The following is an 18,258-nucleotide window of genomic DNA, read 5'->3' as shown; positions in this document are numbered from 1 at the left end:
TTGATCTTAACTGGTTTGATGCGTACCTCCAAGCAATCTATAAGACCACTAGTAGCTTTAACGTGAGTCATGAGACGCATAACGTTGATGATTTAAACATGGATAAGCTTTGATTCAAGCATTTGCCAAGCAACTCCTCAATGTCACCCCTAGTTTTATAACGTACTTTCAGATCAGGTAAAAACGAAAAGGAATTCAATTCTCTTGATGCTTCCAACAAACTTTTCGCAAAACGTCACACGTTTCATATACAGAGGGGATGAAGGTGTCAGCTTTACAACTTTCAAGATAAAAAGTCAGTATCAGCAATTATCATGAGATTGTCCGGCTGAGGAGTCGCAAGGCGGATTGTGTTCATCTAATTGGGGTGATTATGAAAGAAACGTAGTTAATTATACCAACTTCGTAAGCTACAGTGCCATCTTTGTTTCCCTCATCGTGACCGTCATAATATCAGATACCAACTCAAGAGCCTATGGAGAGCCCGTCGAGTGACCTAGCCGCTAAAAGTCGGTTGAAGCGGAGATCGACTCCCACTCATCGAGAAGAGCCATGGTGCTCTGACACTTCTCTCGAATAACCGCAAGACAGTCGGTGCCCAAGGCCAGCCTCTGAGGGATCTCACGACCCTCAGCAACCCCAGACTTAGTCAGAACATCCACGACCACGCGTGCACCCTTGATCGGGTCACCAGGCTGGTTGTTATCGACGGTTTCCAGCACCTTTCTGACTTGGCCCGCTGCGCTATCGGCATACGCTTCAACAGACTGCTCGACCTTGATGCGTGCACCTGGGTTCAGGAAACCGGTCCGGAAGTAACCAGGCTCAAGGATGCAGACATCGATACCAAACGGCTTCAGCTCGTCGTGGAAACCTTCGGTGAGCAGGCTGACGGCAGCTTTGGTGGAACAGTACATGGCAAAGGCCGGACCGCTCTTCCAGCTACCGAGGCTTCCAATGTTGACGACGGCACCGAAACCCTGGGCGCGGAGGTGGGGGGCCACTGCGCGGGAGACCTTGAAAGTGCCGAGGACGTTGGTGTTGTACTGGTCAAAGACTTCCTTGGCGCTGGCCTCCTCGATGGTGCCTTCGAGGATGTAGCCGGCTGAGTTGATGACGTGGGTCACTTTGCCGTGGATGGCAAAGGCCTTGTTGACGGTCTCTGTGATGGTGTCTTCGTCGGCGGTGACGTCCAAGGGGAGTGTATCGGCGCCCGCGGAGGCCAGGTCAGAGATCTTGGCTGGATTGCGGGCGGTTGCGATGACGCGGTGGCCACGAGAGAGAGCTTCTTTGGCAATGGCGAGGCCAAACCCTGAGGAGGCGCCAGTGATGAACCAGACCGGGGAATCCATTTTGAGGGTGAAGTATTCCGGTTTGAGTAGTAAGGCGGAGGATTGATTGAGTATCGAAAGTTGTGAAGATTTATCTTACAGTCAAGATAATATAGAGATATTGTTCTAAAGTTTTGATGATCATGAAGCACCTTTCCTCAAAAGAAGCGGAAACATCCTGTCTCTTATAGCCCTTGTTATCTGTAGGCTTCAAGTTGAATTTAAATGTTTTACAACAAGAGAGAGAGCAAAAATCCTCCTGCATGTCAGATCCATAGAATTCGTCCGTCATTTAAGCCACTCGGCGATAGATGTCTGGTAGTGGCCTATCAATGGCTTGTACGACACGGAGATTAGAATCAATAGGTCCATGCTGAGGGACGTCCAAGGTCTCTTGCCGCAAGGTCTTTTGTTCGTCAAACTTGAGGGGTTGGAATATGTTCAGTGATGAAGAGATGCTTCCGTGATGGCCTCCAGTGTAAGTGAAGGTGGCGTTAACGCCGAAGGATTTGTGGAGAAGATGCCGACCATCGGGGATAGGCGATGTGGTCTGTCCGTTGGAGATTAGAGTGCGTGGACTGGGACTAAGGTAAGACCGTAAGACTAAGGTAAGGTAAGCCCCTCGATGATTGGACCTCGCCGTCAGCCAGTCTTTTGCGAGCTGACGTTGATACCTCAAAAGAATGTTTGCGACGACGGCTCGGCCTTACATGCCGGTGCCAATTGTCGAGTGTGATGTTGACATCCCAACCCCAGAATTCCTCTAGCGTTTCCCAGGCGGCGTGCGGAGCGGTGGATCTGGCTCCGTGAGTGGAGCCTCCCTCGGCATATTTCCACCTCGACCACCAAATGCCCCGACCACTCGGCGGGGACCTCGTGGGACCTGAGTCGCATTGCATCTCAGGGTCTTTGACAGAACACATTTCTCCCCGCCCAACATGGCGGCGGTCGCAACCTGAACACATTGCGCAAAGAGAAGCCGTCGGGCGCGTACCTATCGAACAACCCAGATCACAGTTCCAGAGCAGCATGAGCCTGCTGCGCCCGACCTGGCCGCCGTCACCATAATGGGTCTTCTAAACTCCCTCCCGAAGCTACCCCTCGTCGGGTCGATCCTCATAGTCCTCTGCTCGCTCTTCACCCCCACGACCGCCTACACCGAACTCGGCGACGAGGCCCTCCGCGCGATCCCCTCGGGTGGCGATGGCTTCAACATTGACACCGGCTCGCTGCTGGCCCCCATCCTGATCCCCCGCGTCCCCGGCACCCCGGGCTCGCTCAAGGTGCAGCAGCACTTTGTCGATTTCTTCCGCGCCAACCTGCCCGAGTGGATCATTGAGTGGCACAACTCGACATCCAAGACGCCCGCGACCGGAGATAAGGAGATACCCTTCACGAACCTCATCTTCCGCCGCGACCCGCCGTGGGCCAAGGGCGGAGACGTCGAGTATCTGACGCTCGTGGCGCACTATGACAGTCTGTACCACCCGGAAGGGTTCATTGGGGCGATTGACAGTGCGGCGCCTTGCGCGATGCTGCTCCACGCGGCAAGGAACATTGAGGAAGCTCTGGTGAAGAAGTGGAAGGCAATGGAGGCCTCAGGTGACGCTGGGAGCGGGCTCGAGGAGGAGAAGGGCGTCCAGATCATTCTGCTTGATGGAGAGGAAGCATGGGTGTCGTGGACGGACACAGATTCGCTCTATGGAGCCAGGTATGTTTGGTGAATCTCTGCGTGACTAGTTTGTCTGTCTAACATCCTCTAGGGCGCTCGCCAAGAGCTGGGAAGACTCTGTTCACCCTGATGGTCTATACAAGACTCCTCTTTCATCCATTAGCCTCTTCCTTCTTATCGATCTTCTGGGTGCCCCTAATCCCCGGATACCATCTTACTTCCCTTCCACGCACTGGGCGTATAAGAAGATGGCAAAGATCGAGCATCGCATGCGCGAACTGGATGTCCTTGAGACCAAACCGAAACATCCTTTTTTGACGGATAGGAACAAAGAGAAGGTCGGCTTCGGTGGGGGGTACGTCCTAGATGATCATGTACCGTTCTTGCAGCGAGGTGTTGAGATCCTGCACATCATCCCGACGCCGTTCCCCGACGTATGGCATAAGATTGAAGATGACGGTGCCCATCTGGACCTACCAACAGTACGGGATTGGGCGCGTATTCTCACGGTTTTCGCGGCAGAGTGGATGGAGTTGGATGAGCACCTACCCAAGCAGATAGAGGGTGAGGCTGCTAGCGATTCGAGCGATATCAAAGATGAGCTATGATTTAGACAGTTTGAAGCGATGCGTTTAGAATATTTAGAAAGCCCTCCGCTTCGCAATCTCATAGTAGCAAGTTCGTCCATGTCTTAAAACAGACTTCATGGCACTATCCGTGTTATTGTGTCTCTAACTTGAGGAATGCTTTACAGGTATCGCCTTGAGAATCTTAAACATAAGCGAATCCCAGCCATACATCAGTCGAATTTAAGAAGCTCAACCCTGGTTAATGAACAATATCATTTTAGCCTTGTTTTACGTATTCAGACATAGAGCAAGGTGACGAGGTGTTGAAGAATGGGATGTCATTATCTGTACTGTACAAAACACGGTGTTAACAGCAAAGGCACTGTCTGGAGGGTCCCGCTATACATGGACCGTGCACGGTCGGTAGTTCGTAATGGACACGAAAGCTGTCCATAAGTGAACGGCCTGTGATGTGAAGCTCCCAAGCCCAAGCTAAAGCTGCCACAGACAAGCACCCTCAGCAGCACAATGCGATTCCTCAACTCCCTGACGCCAGCCCTCGCGCTGTTTGCGGCCGGTGCCGCGCAGGCCGCCTCATCATGGGGATTTGACAGTGCAACTGTCTCAATCACTGGCAAGGGCAAGGATGCCACCAAGGAGAAGTGAGTTACTGCCATTTACGCTTTCTGGAAGCTCTGGGGTGGGAAGGAGGAAGGAAGCCGCGATGCAAGAGAACCTCCAATTGCTGACGAATTGGGTACCCAATAGGTTGAGCGCGATATCTCCCCTCAAGACTGCCCTCTCTCTGGGAGCCAAAGATACTCTCAAGGTCATCTTGACGGCCAAGGAGGGCGACAAGGCCAAGCGCCCGCACCAGGCCTTCTTGATCCTCAAGGAGACCGAGTCTGGCCTCGAGGCCCCCTTCCCCCTTGAGCTTAAGGACACCGGTCGAGGCGTTGTCGACATTGTACGTTCTCCATTCCTCTCCAATCCTCAATGGCAGGTAAGGAAGGCTAATCCTCGTGAACTACAACAGGCCCAGAAGGACCTCCCCGTCCAGCTCCTCCTCGCCAACGAGCCCCTCAAGGCCAGCATCGTCATCGGCTCCTTCGGTGCCGCCAAGGCCCTCGAAACCACCCTCTTCGATGTCTCCGTGAGCCGCGACGCCAGCGCCGCCGCTCCGACCTACGACGCTCCCCTCCGTTACGGCAAGCAGCCCGAGATCAGCCACATTTTCCGCGAGGACCCCCGCAGCCCTCCCAAGATCATCTCGCTGGCCTTTGTCATTGCCGTTCTGGCCACGATTCCCGTTCTCCTCATTGGCGTAAGTGTTTATCCCACCATGTTCCGTCTTCAATTGGAAGGAGCAGTGTGTCCTGTAACACGGAAATGCAACATTGACTGACTTCCCATTCTGCAGTGGCTCTCTCTCGGCGCCAACGTCAACCACATCCAAAAGGCCCTCGGTGCCGCGCCTCTCTCCCACGTCGCCTTCTTCGGATCCATCGTCGCCATGGAGGGCGTCTTCTTCATGTACTACAGCGCCTGGACCCTCTTCCAGACCCTGCCCGCCGTCGCCATCGTCGCGACCTCCATCTTCCTGAGCGGCACCAAGGCCCTCGGCGAGGTCCAGAGCCGTCGTCTCTCCGGTCAGCGGTAAAATGCTGTTCTCGTAGGAGGACTGCACTCTCTCAGACAACAGAAGCATGACCTTCCACAGGAGTGTGGACGAAGGTGGCAAGGCAATGGGGAAACAATCACGAGGTTTGCTTACCAGACCATGCCATGGGCGGTTCAGGTCTTGGCACCAAAAGCTAAAGGGGCCTAAGATGGGGTGCGGAGGAAAGAGAAGCCCCAATTGTACATCAGCATACGTCACGACAGCATCCGAGCATCTGTGAATTAGACACAAGACCAAGAGTCAAATAAAAAGGGTGATTTCGTACCAGGAAAATCAATGTTCAAAGTATCTATCAGTGAAGTACCTAACGCCACGCTCGCTCTATTTATCACACAAAAGAAACCAGCAAGCAGTCATCCCTAACATCCAATGACCACATTTAGGCCTTTTCCGGACGCTCCTTCTCATCACCATTCCCCAAAACCTCGACGCTCCGACTCGCCTCAACGCCAATGTTCATAGACGAAGGTCCGGCAGCAGAATACGCAGGCGGCGGCACATCGTCGCCTGTAGAAGCCCGCCTCCTCTCCCCAACGCCCTCCTCCTGCCCAGATGACGGGCCAGCACGGGAAATGTTGTTTCCATTGTTGTTGAAATATCCCTGCTGCTGCTGCTGCTGCTGCTGCTGCTGCTGATAAGGTCCAGCAACGCCCATGAACCCAGCAGTATCATACCCGTACCGTCCCCTCCTGCCCCCGCGCTGCTGCGCCCTCATGGCATAGACAACAGCCTTCCGCTCGTCGCGCGCGGCTCTGCGCTCGCGTTTGGCCTCGCGGCCTTTGCCAAAGGGGAGCGCGACTTTGCAGATGCCACAGGGCTGGCCGTCGGGTCCCGTGTGGTTGTGGCCTTCGTGGGGGCCGGCGACGGTACTGGGGCCAGCACTGCCGGGGGTTGTGACGGGGGGGTGGTTGTTGTGGTTGTGGCCGTAGGGGTTCCGGCCGGCGGCGGCGTGGACTACGGTTGAGACGAGGCCGGTGATGAGACCCATTGTGTGAGGTAGTGTGGTGTATTTGCTTCTGGGGTTGGAGGTCGGAGGCTGGAAAGCTTGGTGACGGATGATGATACTGGTTGTGGCTGGAACAATGGACAAAGACTTGGAGATGGATTTGCTGATATGATTCAGGTGATGGATGTGTGCCGATTTATTTGAGGAAAGATCTTCAAAGTGTGCTGTCTGATGATGTTTGATGCTCGGTGATGCTTGATGCTTCTGATGCTCCTTCAAATCCAAAAATCCAAACCATCAGGAATCTTCCAACCCTTTATATCTAGCTCCCTCCAAAGCACAATATCAACAAAGAATGGGGAAGACTACCACCCATCGTCTCCATCTCGATTTCCACAAGCCCATATCGGCGCCCTCCCAGCTTCCTTCCCCCCATTGGGAAGTCGATTCGAAAGCGTTCCCCCAGAGCCCCAGAGGCGCACAGCGTTCTGGCGTAGCGGGCAGGACAACTACCCAGCAGCGAATCTCCTGCCAAGCCACGGTAGCCATGTGGGGCCAGCCCGGCACCGTGCTGCCGGATCCGCCCAAGTTCAACCACTCGAAGCGGCCCTCGCGAACCCCGGAGGCGCCCCTCTTTCGATCAAAGGTGCGAGGTGTTCGTTAGCCTCCTGCACTCCCTCGAAGTTCTTGGGGTCCCAGGCCCCCTAAATGGATGGCTGAGCAGCCACGCAATGGAGATTGGAGGCTTGCTGCGGGAAGGGGGAAAGGATGTCAGCATGTCAGCATCGTTCGCACTCGGCTAAGTGACCAATGATGGCTGATTTGGTACGATCTTAGCGTGGTCAGGTACGGCGCAGCAGTCGTAGTCTCGATAGCGTCCCGTGGGCAAGATATCCTTGAAAGTAAGGTACCTAGTGGGGTAGAGTGAATGGTGCCTCATTGAGTACGGTGTCTCCGGTTCAGTCAACAAGCATTCTCGAACACGATGATTACTGAAATGCGAATGCGGGAGAGGTAAGAAGGAAAAAGCAGGAATATCCAAAATGAAGGCCGGCGTGACCGGCCGGCGGCTATGCCATGCGTGCGTATATACGGGGAAGAACTTCTTCGTCTATAATCGTAGGCCCAAAAAGGGCAAATAGTTAGATAGCCAAAATGACTTCATATCATGCATATCTTCATCGTCGTCTCATCTGCCGCTATGGCTCGTACGTCCCATTGGATGCCGCTACGAGCTCCCACCAAGCCCGCATCAAAGCCATTCCGCCGTTCTGCGTCTCCGGGGTCCTACCCCGGCCGCGGTCGTTCGGATCACCGGTCGCTGCCGTTGACTTTTCGTGCCGTTCGGATCCGACCTCGTCCACTTTATGAGATCCTCGTCTATCAGAACCACCAAGAACCTGCTGTCCAGAGTGTTCATCATCACCGACCAGGACGTAGCCCTTCTTCTTCTCATTGTTGCGCGCCTCGCCATTTGGTGCCCATACCTCGTCAGGATTGCCATGGGCCCAAACACCGTCGTTCGGCAGCCCGTAATTACGGTAATCAGTCACATTGGGTGCGTCGTGAGGAATACCGTCTGTCTGCATTGTCGGCGCGCTTTTCAGGAAAATGCCTGCTCCCCACCACGTACCGAAACGGCCTTCCCTGTCCTTAGTCAACAAAGCCGCTTTGGCATTGTGCTCAACCCATTTCAGATAGGCCTGACAGGCCGATGCGTGGGTCGTCTTGACTTGATTGTACGCTTTTGCGTTGACAGTCATGCCGCGCTCAACGATGGCAGCGTCCAGTGGTTGGCAAAAGGTTACAAAGTGATGGAAGAAAATGCCCTTGAAGGTTTGCCCGTCCTGGGAGCAAGTCGCGCTAGCATCGCAGGTTTCTTCCATGACACCTCCTCGGCCCAGGCCTCGCCAAGGGGGCAAGTAACCTGGAGGAAGCTTTGACAAGTCATCAACTGGCTTGTTGAGCCTCAAATCCCAGCCCGAGGCTTTAATAACGTTTTGAATCAGCCTGTGCCCATCTTCGAGGTAAGAAGCACTGCCTGTGGCGGCAAACAGGCCTCTTTGGCCAGTCAAGAGCACTCCCTGGTTATAGGTGAAGACAGCTTCACTGCGCTGATCGCACTTGGTGTTGCCCGGTTTGGACCTATCAACGTGATAGCCGTCAACGTAGAGACCAGCATGATTGGTCATGTTGACGCCAGTGAGCCATCTGTAGCCTTCAATGGCAGCGGCGAGGTACTTGGGCTCTCGCGTGGCCTCCACACCACTGGCGCGGTTGATCCACGGCGTGGTGTTGTTATCACCGGGAAACCAGAGGTACATGGAGATTGAAGCCGCAATCCAGAGTTCGTTCGTGATGGCGTTCTTGTAGGGCTCCAATCTCGGGTTCCAGTTCATACCGCCGTCGCAGAGTAGTGTGTCCCACCCCTTGGACCCAAGGTCCCAGAAGATTCTAGCCCGGTGAGCAAAAGAGGGTATCCAGTACTGCCCATGCCAGGGCCCGTTCGCCAGGGCATCTCCCAGGCCTGGCGTTGCGCTCTCGTTGAGGCCTTCCCGAGGATAGAAGAGCTTTGAATGTATGTCAATAAACTTGATGGCGTCGATCCAACCAAGAACAACCCAAAGGATGTCGTCGAAAGCCTATGTACTGGTCAGCATGCGCTGCTTGGGGTTGATATTTATGGGGGTAGAGACGAACCTGGTGGCGGATCGCAACGTCGTCCTGGCCGAAGTATGAGGCCACTAATTGAGTAAAGAAAGTATCAATGAGGTTTCTTTTTGCCCCCTTATCACCGCTTCCTCCAATATCGAGAACAGCCAATGCTTGTGAGAGCGAAGTCAACGAGCCTGACAGCATCGTTTCCATGACGGCCGCAGTCCAGTCGATGGCCTCTGGCCATGTTCCCTGATCCGATACGAAGAAGTCATGTTGCATCACAGTAAGAGCTTCGAAGGTGGCCTCGAGTGGCTCGTCTTTAGCCTTGGCCGTATAAGCAGTGGCTTCTCCTTCAGCCTGTGGGGTTTCTAGGAAGGACGTGGGCTGTCTCGGTTCGCAGTCGGTCGGAGGCTGGTTTTCGGCATAGAAAATGGGGCAATACGTCTCGAGCGCATTCGGAGGAGTCGCAACGAGGGCTGTTGCGCACGAAGAAAGCGCAAGCACCGAGAGGCAAGCCCCGGGCAGTCGGGGGATTGATCGACGCATGATGGGAGAATCGTTATCGAGATCAAAAGATAAAACAACTCAGTTAATGATGGCGAGCAATCAGCTCCAAGAAAGGCCACTCATGTATGGAAGCGCTCTGCCATGTTCAGAAGGACTTCGCAGTCGCCGAAGCGGGAATTGGACAATGACAATATGCACGAGGAATTGACAAAGTTGAAGAAAGAGGGCACGCGACGAGGGAAGATGCGGAGGAACTATGCGATGCAAGCAGCAATACGGGAAGTCAGTTGAAAAGCTGGGGAAGAGCAAGACAAACGGCGGGCGGGCGAAATGCGGGAAGGAAGCGAGCGATGGCGCAGGGCTCTTTGGCGATGGACTGCCCAGAGTCGAGGACCAGGCCAAGCCCGTTTTCGCAGGAGAAACCTTGGAAAAAATGATCCACCTGCACGAGGCAGATGGACCCCTCAAAGACCCCTCAAGACTCTACACTAGTGGTCACAGAATGGCGCACCGAGAGGTCACAGAACTGACAGAAGTGGGTGGTGCAAGCGGTGCGTGGTGGTCACCTCCCACCACTCCCACCATCCACCATCCCTCGGAAAGGTGGCGGCGTCGGCCACTAGAACAAGTTCATGCGGGGCATTTCTGGCGGCGCCAAGACCCTGCGCTTTGTCCTGTCAGTCTGTCACTGCTCCAGTGCTCTCGCTGCGCTACGGGAGAGAATCGGCGCATTTCCTTTGCCGATCGAGTACGAAGTATGGCTACCCGCTGAAGAAGATTGTACATAGTAGGTAGGTAGCAGGAAACAAGCTGCTGTAACCTGCTTGCCTGCTTCTGCGACTATCATGGCCATGTCGAACGAATATTCTGCGCACGAGGTGATCGGAAGGATGCTTGGTTTGGATCCCTCTACTACCAACGGCAAGGCAATACGTACCTTACACGAGACTAACCAAGTACCTTACCTTGTGCATGAACGGTTCCGCGATTTCCAGCCTCTTCGGCGGTGTAAGGAAACCAACGCCCACGATGGCATGGCACCGCTCGCAGTAAGCGTGATCACCTGCCGATATCTGGCGACCAAGTTGGTGTTGGTGGACCTGGTGACCCGCGCCTTGTGCCCACGGACGGAACCAAGAGCAGTCATATCTCAAGCAAATATAGAAGGTTGTAGAGCCTCTCCAACCTCCAAGCAACGTCTTCCTGACTAAAAGAATTCTCTAGGTAAGATATGGATGAGATGTCTCGGGTCATGGGACTTGACTTTGAAGTAGGAATGGAAGTCGACGGCCGTTCAAAAGTGCCGTAAGTGCTTGAGCGAGTCGGGGAATGCATCACTAGGGTGAAACGGACCGAGTCGGTTTGTTAGAGATGCGTTGAGATGTGCTCGACCGTGCTAGAATCTGTCTCAACCACCTTGCGCCTACCTGCTAGATGACTTTTGGTGTGAGCGGTAAAAGTTGAGGAAGGGTATTCCCGTTCCTGATGTTGGTGTCTTATTCATCTGCACGACTAGCGGAAACTCTAGGTGCCTACCACGTGTCTTGCCACACCGAGTCTTTAATAGGTCTCAGGTGCAGACAGCGACGACTGGTTCGGTGAGGAGGGCGGGAGTGTCTCTTCACCTCGGCGAAGACGGTGGATGGCTGACGTAATGACGGAAGAAATAACCGAGTGCCCTGCATTATTAAGTTAATTGACCTTGCCTACCTTACTTAAAGTCCCGGTCATATTTAGCACAACTTTCAAGGTACCTGTATTCATATGCGAACTGTAGTAATCTTATGTCTAAATAAGCACATACAGACGTTAGATCAAAATAAGAAGCCTTTGCTAATTTGACTTGACGGTTTCCCGACCCTGTCTTGTGCGAACAAAAGAGCGCGTTTCTTTGTCCAGTGCAGACCAACCAGCACGCGTTTCCAGCTGCAGAGGGCTAGAGGCTGGCGACTTGTTAGTGATGATTCGCCCAGCAAGGGCACTGAGCTGGGCTGGGGGAGGCAGGGCTGCCCCACTAACATGCACTGACGCCCACGGCCAATCGCCAATTGTTTACGCCTACAGCTCCGAAAGTAAACAAACCGACCCCTGCCCTTCCACACTAGGACGCTTCTTCCTTCTCCATCATTTGCTTGGGTTGTGAACTTCATCATACACCACAGCTTCTTCTGTCGTTCGTCTAGCCATTGTGCGCGCTTCTATGCCTTGAGCACCTTTCTCTTGCTCGGTATTGCTTCGATTCAGTCTTACCATCTAATTGTCTCCGCGATATCGGCTACTCGACGCGTCGCTTCTAGCCATTGCGGCGCCATCGTGAATCTACTTTTCTTCTCGACTCCCGTCCCGGAAACCGCGCCCGACGCGTCCCAGGGCAGTCATGGAGGCCGACTCAGCACACAACCGCTACCGTTCTCGCATTCTGCGGGAAATGAACGCAAATCGCGACAACCCATTCAACTCCCCACCTTCTTCGACAGGCTCCCACGGCACCGTCAGCCCGACCATGTCCTCTGTTTTCTCAGAACCCGACGGAGAATCCACCCGCAGACTCAACGAAGATATTGCTCGGATTATTGGTCCTACTGGTGGCAAGATACAAGTAGACTTGGACGCTGCCCACCGCAAGTGGCCAGAATTCTACGGCAAGCCGAAGGCCAACGTCGAAGCAAGACACAACCACCCCGCCCCCAAGTCCACGGGCTCATTGCGTCACAAGGACACCGTCTCCCATAAGGCTATTGTCCAGAAGTATCTTTCCAACATGGACGACGACTCCACGGACATGACATGGCAGGGTTCTAAGCGGACGCGTGCTGAAATGCAGCCCCGCGTCGAGGACAACGAGTCCGATATGTCAGCCAACATGTCCAAGTCACCTTTCCGATTCGATATCAATGCCGACAGTTTCAAGTTCAACCCTCAACAGCAGATGAACCGTAGTCCCTTGTCAAGAGGACACGCTCGATCAGCATCTGGCAACCACAAGTCAGCACGACGATCTTCCTACGCCGCCAATACAGACCGACGGAAGTCAGACTTCCTGGCTCCCCCCACACAAGCCACCCCGAAGCAGACCGCAGCCGACATTGTTCCTACGAATAAGTCTACGCCTGTCACCTTCAACACGATCCGAAGCACGTTCCCTTCGCCGGCCACTACCGATAGCCCGGCACAGAATGGCGCCACGTCACGCTCTTTCTTCATGCCCGATATCTCTCACCTCAACGACTTCATCTCCGGCAACTTGCGCTTCAATGGGGCAGTGAAGAATGGTGTGCCTGTCTTTGTGAAGAACGGACAAGTGCGGGACCGCATTGATACCTTGCCGCCCAATGACCATGCCGAGGTGGACGGCCTTGCGATTCCCGAGGATGAAGAGAAGATATTCGTGTCCATGGATATGATCAGGAACGAGATTTGCAATCTTCAGGAGCACGATGATTTGGTTCAGCAGCATGCAGTAGAGCTCGAGAATCAGGTGGACCATCTTCAGACCGAACTGAAGCGCATCAAGGGCCGCAAGTCCATCGATAGTGCCCTCGGATCCCGGACAGGCTCAGAGCCGGAAACGGCTGGCGAGGAGCGCTATCAGACACAGAAACTGAGTGAGTATCATGAGACTGCTTGTTGAAATTCCATCTAACCAGTGACAGAGTTGGAGTCGCAGGTAACATCTTTGCAAGCACGCTTGGACCAGGCAAGCACCCGGCTCGGCATTAACGAGGTCGAAAATAACACCTTGTCTTTGGAGCGAGACCGGGCTTTAAAGAAGCTTTCAGACGCCTGTATGCAAATCGGCGATCTCATGGATCAACTCGAGATCAAGGGAAGAGAACTCCACGAGACCCAAGATAAGCTCAACGCCACTCTGGAGTTTACCAACCAGCAAGAGGTGTTCCGCCAGGAGAAGCAAAGCCATGAGGTCCGGTCCGCCGATAACAAAGCTCTTCAGGAAGAGAACCAGACCATTCGCAAGGAACAGGAAACTCTGCAACAGGAAATGGAGTCTCTGCGGACAGACAACAACTCTCTGAGGCGCGAACAAGAATCTCTCATCAACGAGAACAGGTCTTTGAGGGCTAATGCGCGATCACTCATGTCTGAGAACGAGGAGCTTCGCCAGACCACGACCAATGCCAAGGAGGATCTTGAGGCAGCCCGCGATGAAGTCGAAGCCTTGCAGGTAGAGCTTCACACCATGGAGCAAGAGAAATCCACTCTCAAGGAGGACAACGATAGCCTCGTTCGCCACAACGAGAAATACTTCAACGAGAACAAGATCCTTCGCCGCGAAAACTCGGGTTTCGAGCGCAGCATTCACGACCTTCACGACGAGAATATGCAATTGAAGGAGGAGATTGAGTTCCTCAAGCAGCAGCTCGACCACTGCCGTCCTCTCGGAAAGACGGATGACTTTTCCGTGCGTCTGGATAAGGAAGTTGACGACGAGGAAACTGAGGAGAACATGACTTCGGCGTTCTTCATGCCGGACATTACGATTGACAGCACACAGAACTCGAGGGTTCTCGATTTCACTCCCGAGCCGAAGAAGATCCGGAGGCAAGCGACGCCAGGCAGGAAGGCTGCCGAGATTCAGGACACCACTGAGCAGACAGATCGCAGTGTCAATGAGCTCGACAACACTGTTCAGAGTCAACAGAGTTCCGTCGCAGCCGAGGGTCGTTCTAAGAGACGAGACTCAACCCACCGTGCGCAGGACTCGACCAGTCAGCAGAAAGTGTCCTTCTCTCTCCCCGAACGGTTGGCAGCGAGTTCCAAATCCAAGAACGCGAAGGAAAAGAGCAGTAAGGCCTCCAATACTGCCAACAAGGGCAGCAAGAGGAGCATCTCTGCCCAATCTACTCCCAAGAGCTCTTTCAAGGGGGCTTCTCTCCCCGATCTCGACCCGTTTCAAGCCGATGACGAGGGCAACATGCAATCGCCTGAGCACACCCAGACGCAGACTCACTCCATGGTGATCGACATGAAGACGAAGAGCAAGAAGGAGTCTCGTACTGTCCACCAAGAAACAACGAACACGACCCGAAACTTGACTAGCCAGAGCCAGAAGTCATCAAAGTCCACGACCAAGCCTTCCAAGGACAAGTCCATTACCGTCGATCTGATTACGCAGGGCGGGCTAGACTACACCTCGACTACTGATGTCAAGGGCAACTGTCCTGCCTTGACCTCCGACGCTCGACGTGTCCTGGATAGCTTGGCCGGACACAGCTGTAAGAACTGCATTGTGTGCACTCGGATCAAGGCTCATCGTGGAACGATCACTTCTGCCGACATTGCAGAGGGAAAGAAGCGAGTGAAGATCTCTAGGCCTGTTGCTCCCTCGGATCAGTATAAGACGCTAGGCAGTGCCGCGGACGACCTCACAATGCGTCCTTCTCAGCCTCCTGGACATGCTTTGGCAAAGGTCATCAAGGGTCTCGAGGATGAGCTGGAGCACATGAAGATGGAACACGCCAAGATGCAGGCTCGATACGATAACCACAACCCTGCCCTTGCGGAGACGAAGCGCAAGCAGCTCAAGACAAACATTGACGCCAATATGAACGCGCAGGAGGTCAAGAACGGCCAAATCTACGCACTCTACGATGTGCTCGAGGGACAGAAACAGGTTGGACAGGATATGTCGGATGAAGAGCTCGACTTGACTGTCTTCAGTATTACCGGATTGAGTGTCAGGGACATCACTGACCAACTCACTTGGGAGGGCATTCAGGGTTAGGATCATGGCATGGCTTGACGCTTGCACTATGAGCGAGGCATTGCCCTTGTAAGGCGTTTTGGGTTGTATTTTGCAGATATCAGGTTGTTGGACGGGAGTATGACTCTGGTTCGAGTCACTCAGGAGAAGGAAATTGTCACAAGTTTTGTTGTTTTGGCTCTGCTTATTACTCTGGTCCGAATTGTATATATACCAGACCTGCGAGGACACCAGTGTTGTTGGCGGAGAACAATCGAAAGGGATACCCCATATCATTAACATACTCTGACTTTACTGTGCATGTGATTTTGAACCGCTCGCCCCCTTTCCTTGGAGCTTTCCACTGCGTCTCGGGAGACGTTGAGATGATTGGGGTTGACTGACGGAACCAGCTTAATCAGCGATTTTGACGCCAAGAGCAAGCTCGCTGTGAACTTCCCAATCGGGAAGTGATCTACAGACTAACACGGGCTGTCGACAATATCGTCGGCTTCGTTGTCTACATTGATGCTTTGGCTTTGGCTTGACAATCACTCTGCTTATAAACGTGGAAGCTTATGTCAGTCCTGAAGACAGCAGACCCTAATTCACGACGCCGGATGCTGATCGATGAAGATGCCTTGTTTGGAGACTCGACTACATAATGGCGAGACAGAGCGAGTATAAGAGGATGGCTTCCGCCATTTTCTAAAAGCCAAAGGATCTCCAGCATCAACAGACTCATAGCAGCTATACAATTGCCTTACTCTAGACATCAACCTTCTTCTGTACCCATCTTCAACCATACAAGCCTTCCGCAATGCGTGTCGCCATCGCCGGTTCAGGTGCCGTAACCCGCTACTTCGCCGAAGAGCTCCCCGCAATGGGCATCGACCTCGTCATCCTAACTCGTTCCCTCAAACCCGAGCTCGAAAACATCCAGGGCGTCCGCCAGTTCGTGACGGATTACTCGGTTCCTTCGATCCTAGAGGGCATCGAGGGCTCCGTCGCCCTGGTGTCCAACATTCTGGACTACTCCCCGGCCTTTATCGACGTTCACGCGCGCCTCATTGAGGCGGCGAAAGTCAGCAAGACGTGCAAGCGCTTCATCCCCGCCGAGTACGGCGGTAACCTGGAGGACTTTCCCGACCAGCCGGGTTTCTACGCCCGTCGGCAGGGGGTGGTTCGAAAGATGCTGGAAGAGCAGCAGACGGGGCTGGAGTGGACGCTGCTTTCGACCGGGTGGTTCATCGATTATGTTGTGCCGCGCAAGAACCGCTACCTCAACGACGGCGGGGACGCTATCCCCGTCAACCTTGCGGGTGGAAGCATGCTGATTCCCGGGACCGGCAAGGAGCCCCTGGATATGACCGCCGTTCGGGACGTGGTTCGTGCTGTGGGCAAGCTCCTCTTCGCGCCGAGCTGGGAGCGGTATACGTACATCTCGGGAGGGAAGGCGACCTGGAATGAGATTGTGCTGTTGATGCGGGAGAAATACCCGAAGATCAGTGTGAAGTATCGCAGCCTTGCTGAGTACATTGAGGATATCGTCGCCAACCCAGACCCGAATGGTGAAGAGCGGATCATTGCCGAGTATGGCATTTTCTCGGCCAGTCATGCTGGGGATCTGCCTGTCGACAAGGTTGCTGCTCATCGCGAGAAGTACTTTTCTGGCCTCAAGCTAAGGACTGTGAGGGAGTTGCTGGCCGAGGTTGAGAAGGACCCCGAGGTTATCGTTTAGGGCATAACAGACTAGGTGTTTCTTGGAAACAGGAGTGGAAGGTCTAGATAGTCTTCGCAGAAACTACCTCAATAGAGAATCACATCAAACTCTGGCATCCGTGAAAGTACACGCGTCCAAGGCTCCGGTAAGACACCTGGGGCAGCCAAATCGCGGCGTTTCCAGATCGCCTCAACCGCGAGAAGCAGCGTATCCCAGGTAGCGATCCCGAGTGACTTTCGTCTGGAGAACAGCAACCTTGCCCTATCTCGTAGTTCCGGCGCTCTGGCCTCGAAGGCCACTGTGGCGTAGATCCACGCTTTGGGGCTGCTGTTCTTTTGTAAGGATTCGAGGTGCTCCATGTGGTCGAGACACCTAGCAACCAGATCTTGGACGTCCTCTTCGGGGCCTCGCCTCCCAGAGTTACCCTTGAAGTATAGTAGGCACGCGTGGTAGAATAGCGAGCGGTGGTGGTGCACCATGGCCGACTCGGCGTTGCTGGCGTCGTAATCTAGAGAAGGCTCGGGCGTGGACAAGGCGAATTCGATCTCCAGCTGGTCGAGGTCTTCTTCTACAAGGATTGGGGAGTGCACAAGTTTTGCGTTGAAGGTGCAGACCAGCTCAAGAGATCGTACCGGCATTATTTGGCTCTTCGATAGCTCGACATCTGGCAGATATGTCTTCATCGGGACGGGAGCGTCTAGTCGTCCGAGGTACTGGGCAAGTACCGTGGCGAAGGTGGATGAGCAGGACTCGTACGTCAAGGCGGCGGTAGTCGACTGTCTCCAGGTTTCCATGCTGGTATCGTCGAGGAGGTCACGGGTCACCTTTATGACCTCGCGCCAGGCGCCCGCGGTGCCGGTGATGAAGTGAGTGAGAATCCATAGGCAGAGAGTGGCCAGGCTCGCCATCCGCTCGTCGTGGTCTCTGCAATTCATGTTTTGCATAAGGTGGTGGAAGCTCAGCTGTTTATGACGGAGCATCAGATCTGCGTAGCCGGCATGGGCGTCGGTGCCTCTGAGGTTCGCTTGGTGGGCTGCGGAGATGGCGCAGACGGCGTGGAACAGAGCGACGGTGGATGTTGATCTCGTCTTGGCGAGGCGGCTTCCCTCGAGAGCCATGGGTGATACAGTTGTCAGAAATGGGTTCGCTGGGGTGCGAATGGGTATCATCTTGTGTGCTAGGTTCGTCGCCCAGTGGTTGATGAGTTCTCTTTCTCGAGCAGGAGCTAATGGTGCTTCTAGTGGCCATGCCGGATTACCCATGGGGGATAGATCCCAGTGACTGAAAGCGTCAAAAGAAGTCCACTCAACATCCAAACTACTGTTCTGTAGTATTTCCAGTCCTTGGTCGTGCCATTGGACGTTTGGAGACGGTGGCTCCCTCCTCGCAGTGCTTATACCAGCTTGCCAGGCATCTTCAACCCTGAGGCGTGGTCCGCACGCCCGAAACCCTAGAAGCGGGCCGGTCCGT

At 54.1% G+C, this 18,258-nt stretch overlaps 8 protein-coding genes across 8 annotated transcripts; 4 read left to right on the top strand and 4 right to left on the bottom strand.

The window, feature by feature from the left end:
- Positions 1-503: 503 nt before the first annotated feature.
- Positions 504-1,487, bottom strand: HER10_EVM0008677 (short chain dehydrogenase; the record flags this gene model as incomplete). Its single annotated transcript, XM_035478190.1, has 1 exon — positions 504-1,487. The coding sequence occupies exon 1, from the start codon at positions 1,350-1,352 to the stop codon at positions 504-506; it is 849 nt and encodes a 282-aa protein (XP_035337469.1). The 5' UTR covers positions 1,353-1,487.
- A 537-nt stretch (positions 1,488-2,024) lies between these two features.
- Positions 2,025-3,619, top strand: HER10_EVM0002739 (peptidase family M28). Its single transcript, XM_035472439.1, has 2 exons — positions 2,025-3,042; positions 3,095-3,619. The coding sequence occupies exons 1-2, from the start codon at positions 2,399-2,401 to the stop codon at positions 3,609-3,611; spliced, it is 1,161 nt and encodes a 386-aa protein (XP_035336994.1). The 5' UTR covers positions 2,025-2,398; the 3' UTR covers positions 3,612-3,619.
- A 407-nt stretch (positions 3,620-4,026) lies between these two features.
- HER10_EVM0007234 (uncharacterized protein) lies at positions 4,027-6,839 on the top strand. Its single transcript, XM_035476796.1, has 4 exons — positions 4,027-4,234; positions 4,341-4,539; positions 4,609-4,896; positions 4,993-6,839. Exons 1-4 carry the CDS (start codon positions 4,101-4,103, stop codon positions 5,230-5,232), a joined length of 861 nt encoding a protein of 286 aa, XP_035337344.1. The 5' UTR covers positions 4,027-4,100; the 3' UTR covers positions 5,233-6,839.
- On the bottom strand, positions 5,633-6,241 carry HER10_EVM0012259 (uncharacterized protein; the record flags this gene model as incomplete). Its single annotated transcript, XM_035481657.1, has 1 exon — positions 5,633-6,241. One exon carries the CDS (start codon positions 6,239-6,241, stop codon positions 5,633-5,635), a length of 609 nt encoding a protein of 202 aa, XP_035337782.1.
- Positions 6,840-7,303: 464 nt separating the features above from the next.
- Positions 7,304-9,774, bottom strand: HER10_EVM0003366 (glycosyl hydrolase). The gene is made up of 2 exons (XM_035473046.1): positions 8,900-9,774; positions 7,304-8,841 (listed from the first exon to the last, which is right to left on the bottom strand). Exons 1-2 carry the CDS (start codon positions 9,401-9,403, stop codon positions 7,399-7,401), a joined length of 1,947 nt encoding a protein of 648 aa, XP_035337052.1. The 5' UTR covers positions 9,404-9,774; the 3' UTR covers positions 7,304-7,398.
- Positions 9,775-11,508: 1,734 nt separating this feature from the next.
- HER10_EVM0001282 (uncharacterized protein) lies at positions 11,509-15,205 on the top strand. Its single transcript, XM_035471037.1, has 2 exons — positions 11,509-12,969; positions 13,018-15,205. Exons 1-2 carry the CDS (start codon positions 11,742-11,744, stop codon positions 15,105-15,107), a joined length of 3,318 nt encoding a protein of 1,105 aa, XP_035336883.1. The 5' UTR covers positions 11,509-11,741; the 3' UTR covers positions 15,108-15,205.
- Positions 15,206-15,885: 680 nt separating this feature from the next.
- On the top strand, positions 15,886-16,806 carry HER10_EVM0000430 (uncharacterized protein; the record flags this gene model as incomplete). Its single annotated transcript, XM_035470213.1, has 1 exon — positions 15,886-16,806. The coding sequence occupies one exon, from the start codon at positions 15,886-15,888 to the stop codon at positions 16,804-16,806; it is 921 nt and encodes a 306-aa protein (XP_035336805.1).
- A 68-nt stretch (positions 16,807-16,874) lies between these two features.
- HER10_EVM0002345 (uncharacterized protein) lies at positions 16,875-17,906 on the bottom strand (the record flags this gene model as incomplete). Its single annotated transcript, XM_035472061.1, has 2 exons — positions 16,875-17,710; positions 17,762-17,906. 2 exons carry the CDS (start codon positions 17,904-17,906, stop codon positions 16,875-16,877), a joined length of 981 nt encoding a protein of 326 aa, XP_035336970.1.
- Positions 17,907-18,258: the final 352 nt, after the last annotated feature.

This window comes from Colletotrichum scovillei (assembly GCF_011075155.1).
Source record: "Colletotrichum scovillei strain TJNH1 chromosome Unknown Contig00002, whole genome shotgun sequence".
Lineage (NCBI taxonomy): Eukaryota > Fungi > Ascomycota > Sordariomycetes > Glomerellales > Glomerellaceae > Colletotrichum > Colletotrichum scovillei.
This window is presented reverse-complemented; position numbering and strand designations above follow the sequence as displayed.

What these genes read in the sequence shown, in the direction of transcription:
- HER10_EVM0002739 (XM_035472439.1), top strand. Translation starts at nt 2,399, where the DNA reads ATGGGTCTTCTAAACTCCCTCCCGAAGCTACCCCTCGTCGGGTCGATC. An exon ending in GATTCGCTCTATGGAGCCAG is followed by an intron (nt 3,043 to 3,094) that starts GTATGTTTGGTG and finishes AACATCCTCTAG; the next exon opens with GGCGCTCGCCAAGAGCTGGG.
- HER10_EVM0007234 (XM_035476796.1), top strand. Translation starts at nt 4,101, where the DNA reads ATGCGATTCCTCAACTCCCTGACGCCAGCCCTCGCGCTGTTTGCGGCC. An exon ending in AAGGATGCCACCAAGGAGAA is followed by an intron (nt 4,235 to 4,340) that starts GTGAGTTACTGC and finishes GGTACCCAATAG; the next exon opens with GTTGAGCGCGATATCTCCCC. An exon ending in TTCCCGTTCTCCTCATTGGC is followed by an intron (nt 4,897 to 4,992) that starts GTAAGTGTTTAT and finishes CCCATTCTGCAG; the next exon opens with TGGCTCTCTCTCGGCGCCAA.
- HER10_EVM0003366 (XM_035473046.1), bottom strand. Translation starts at nt 9,403, where the DNA reads ATGCGTCGATCAATCCCCCGACTGCCCGGGGCTTGCCTCTCGGTGCTT. An exon ending in ACGTTGCGATCCGCCACCAG is followed by an intron (nt 8,842 to 8,899) that starts GTTCGTCTCTAC and finishes ACCAGTACATAG; the next exon opens with GCTTTCGACGACATCCTTTG.
- HER10_EVM0001282 (XM_035471037.1), top strand. Translation starts at nt 11,742, where the DNA reads ATGGAGGCCGACTCAGCACACAACCGCTACCGTTCTCGCATTCTGCGG. An exon ending in CTATCAGACACAGAAACTGA is followed by an intron (nt 12,970 to 13,017) that starts GTGAGTATCATG and finishes AACCAGTGACAG; the next exon opens with AGTTGGAGTCGCAGGTAACA.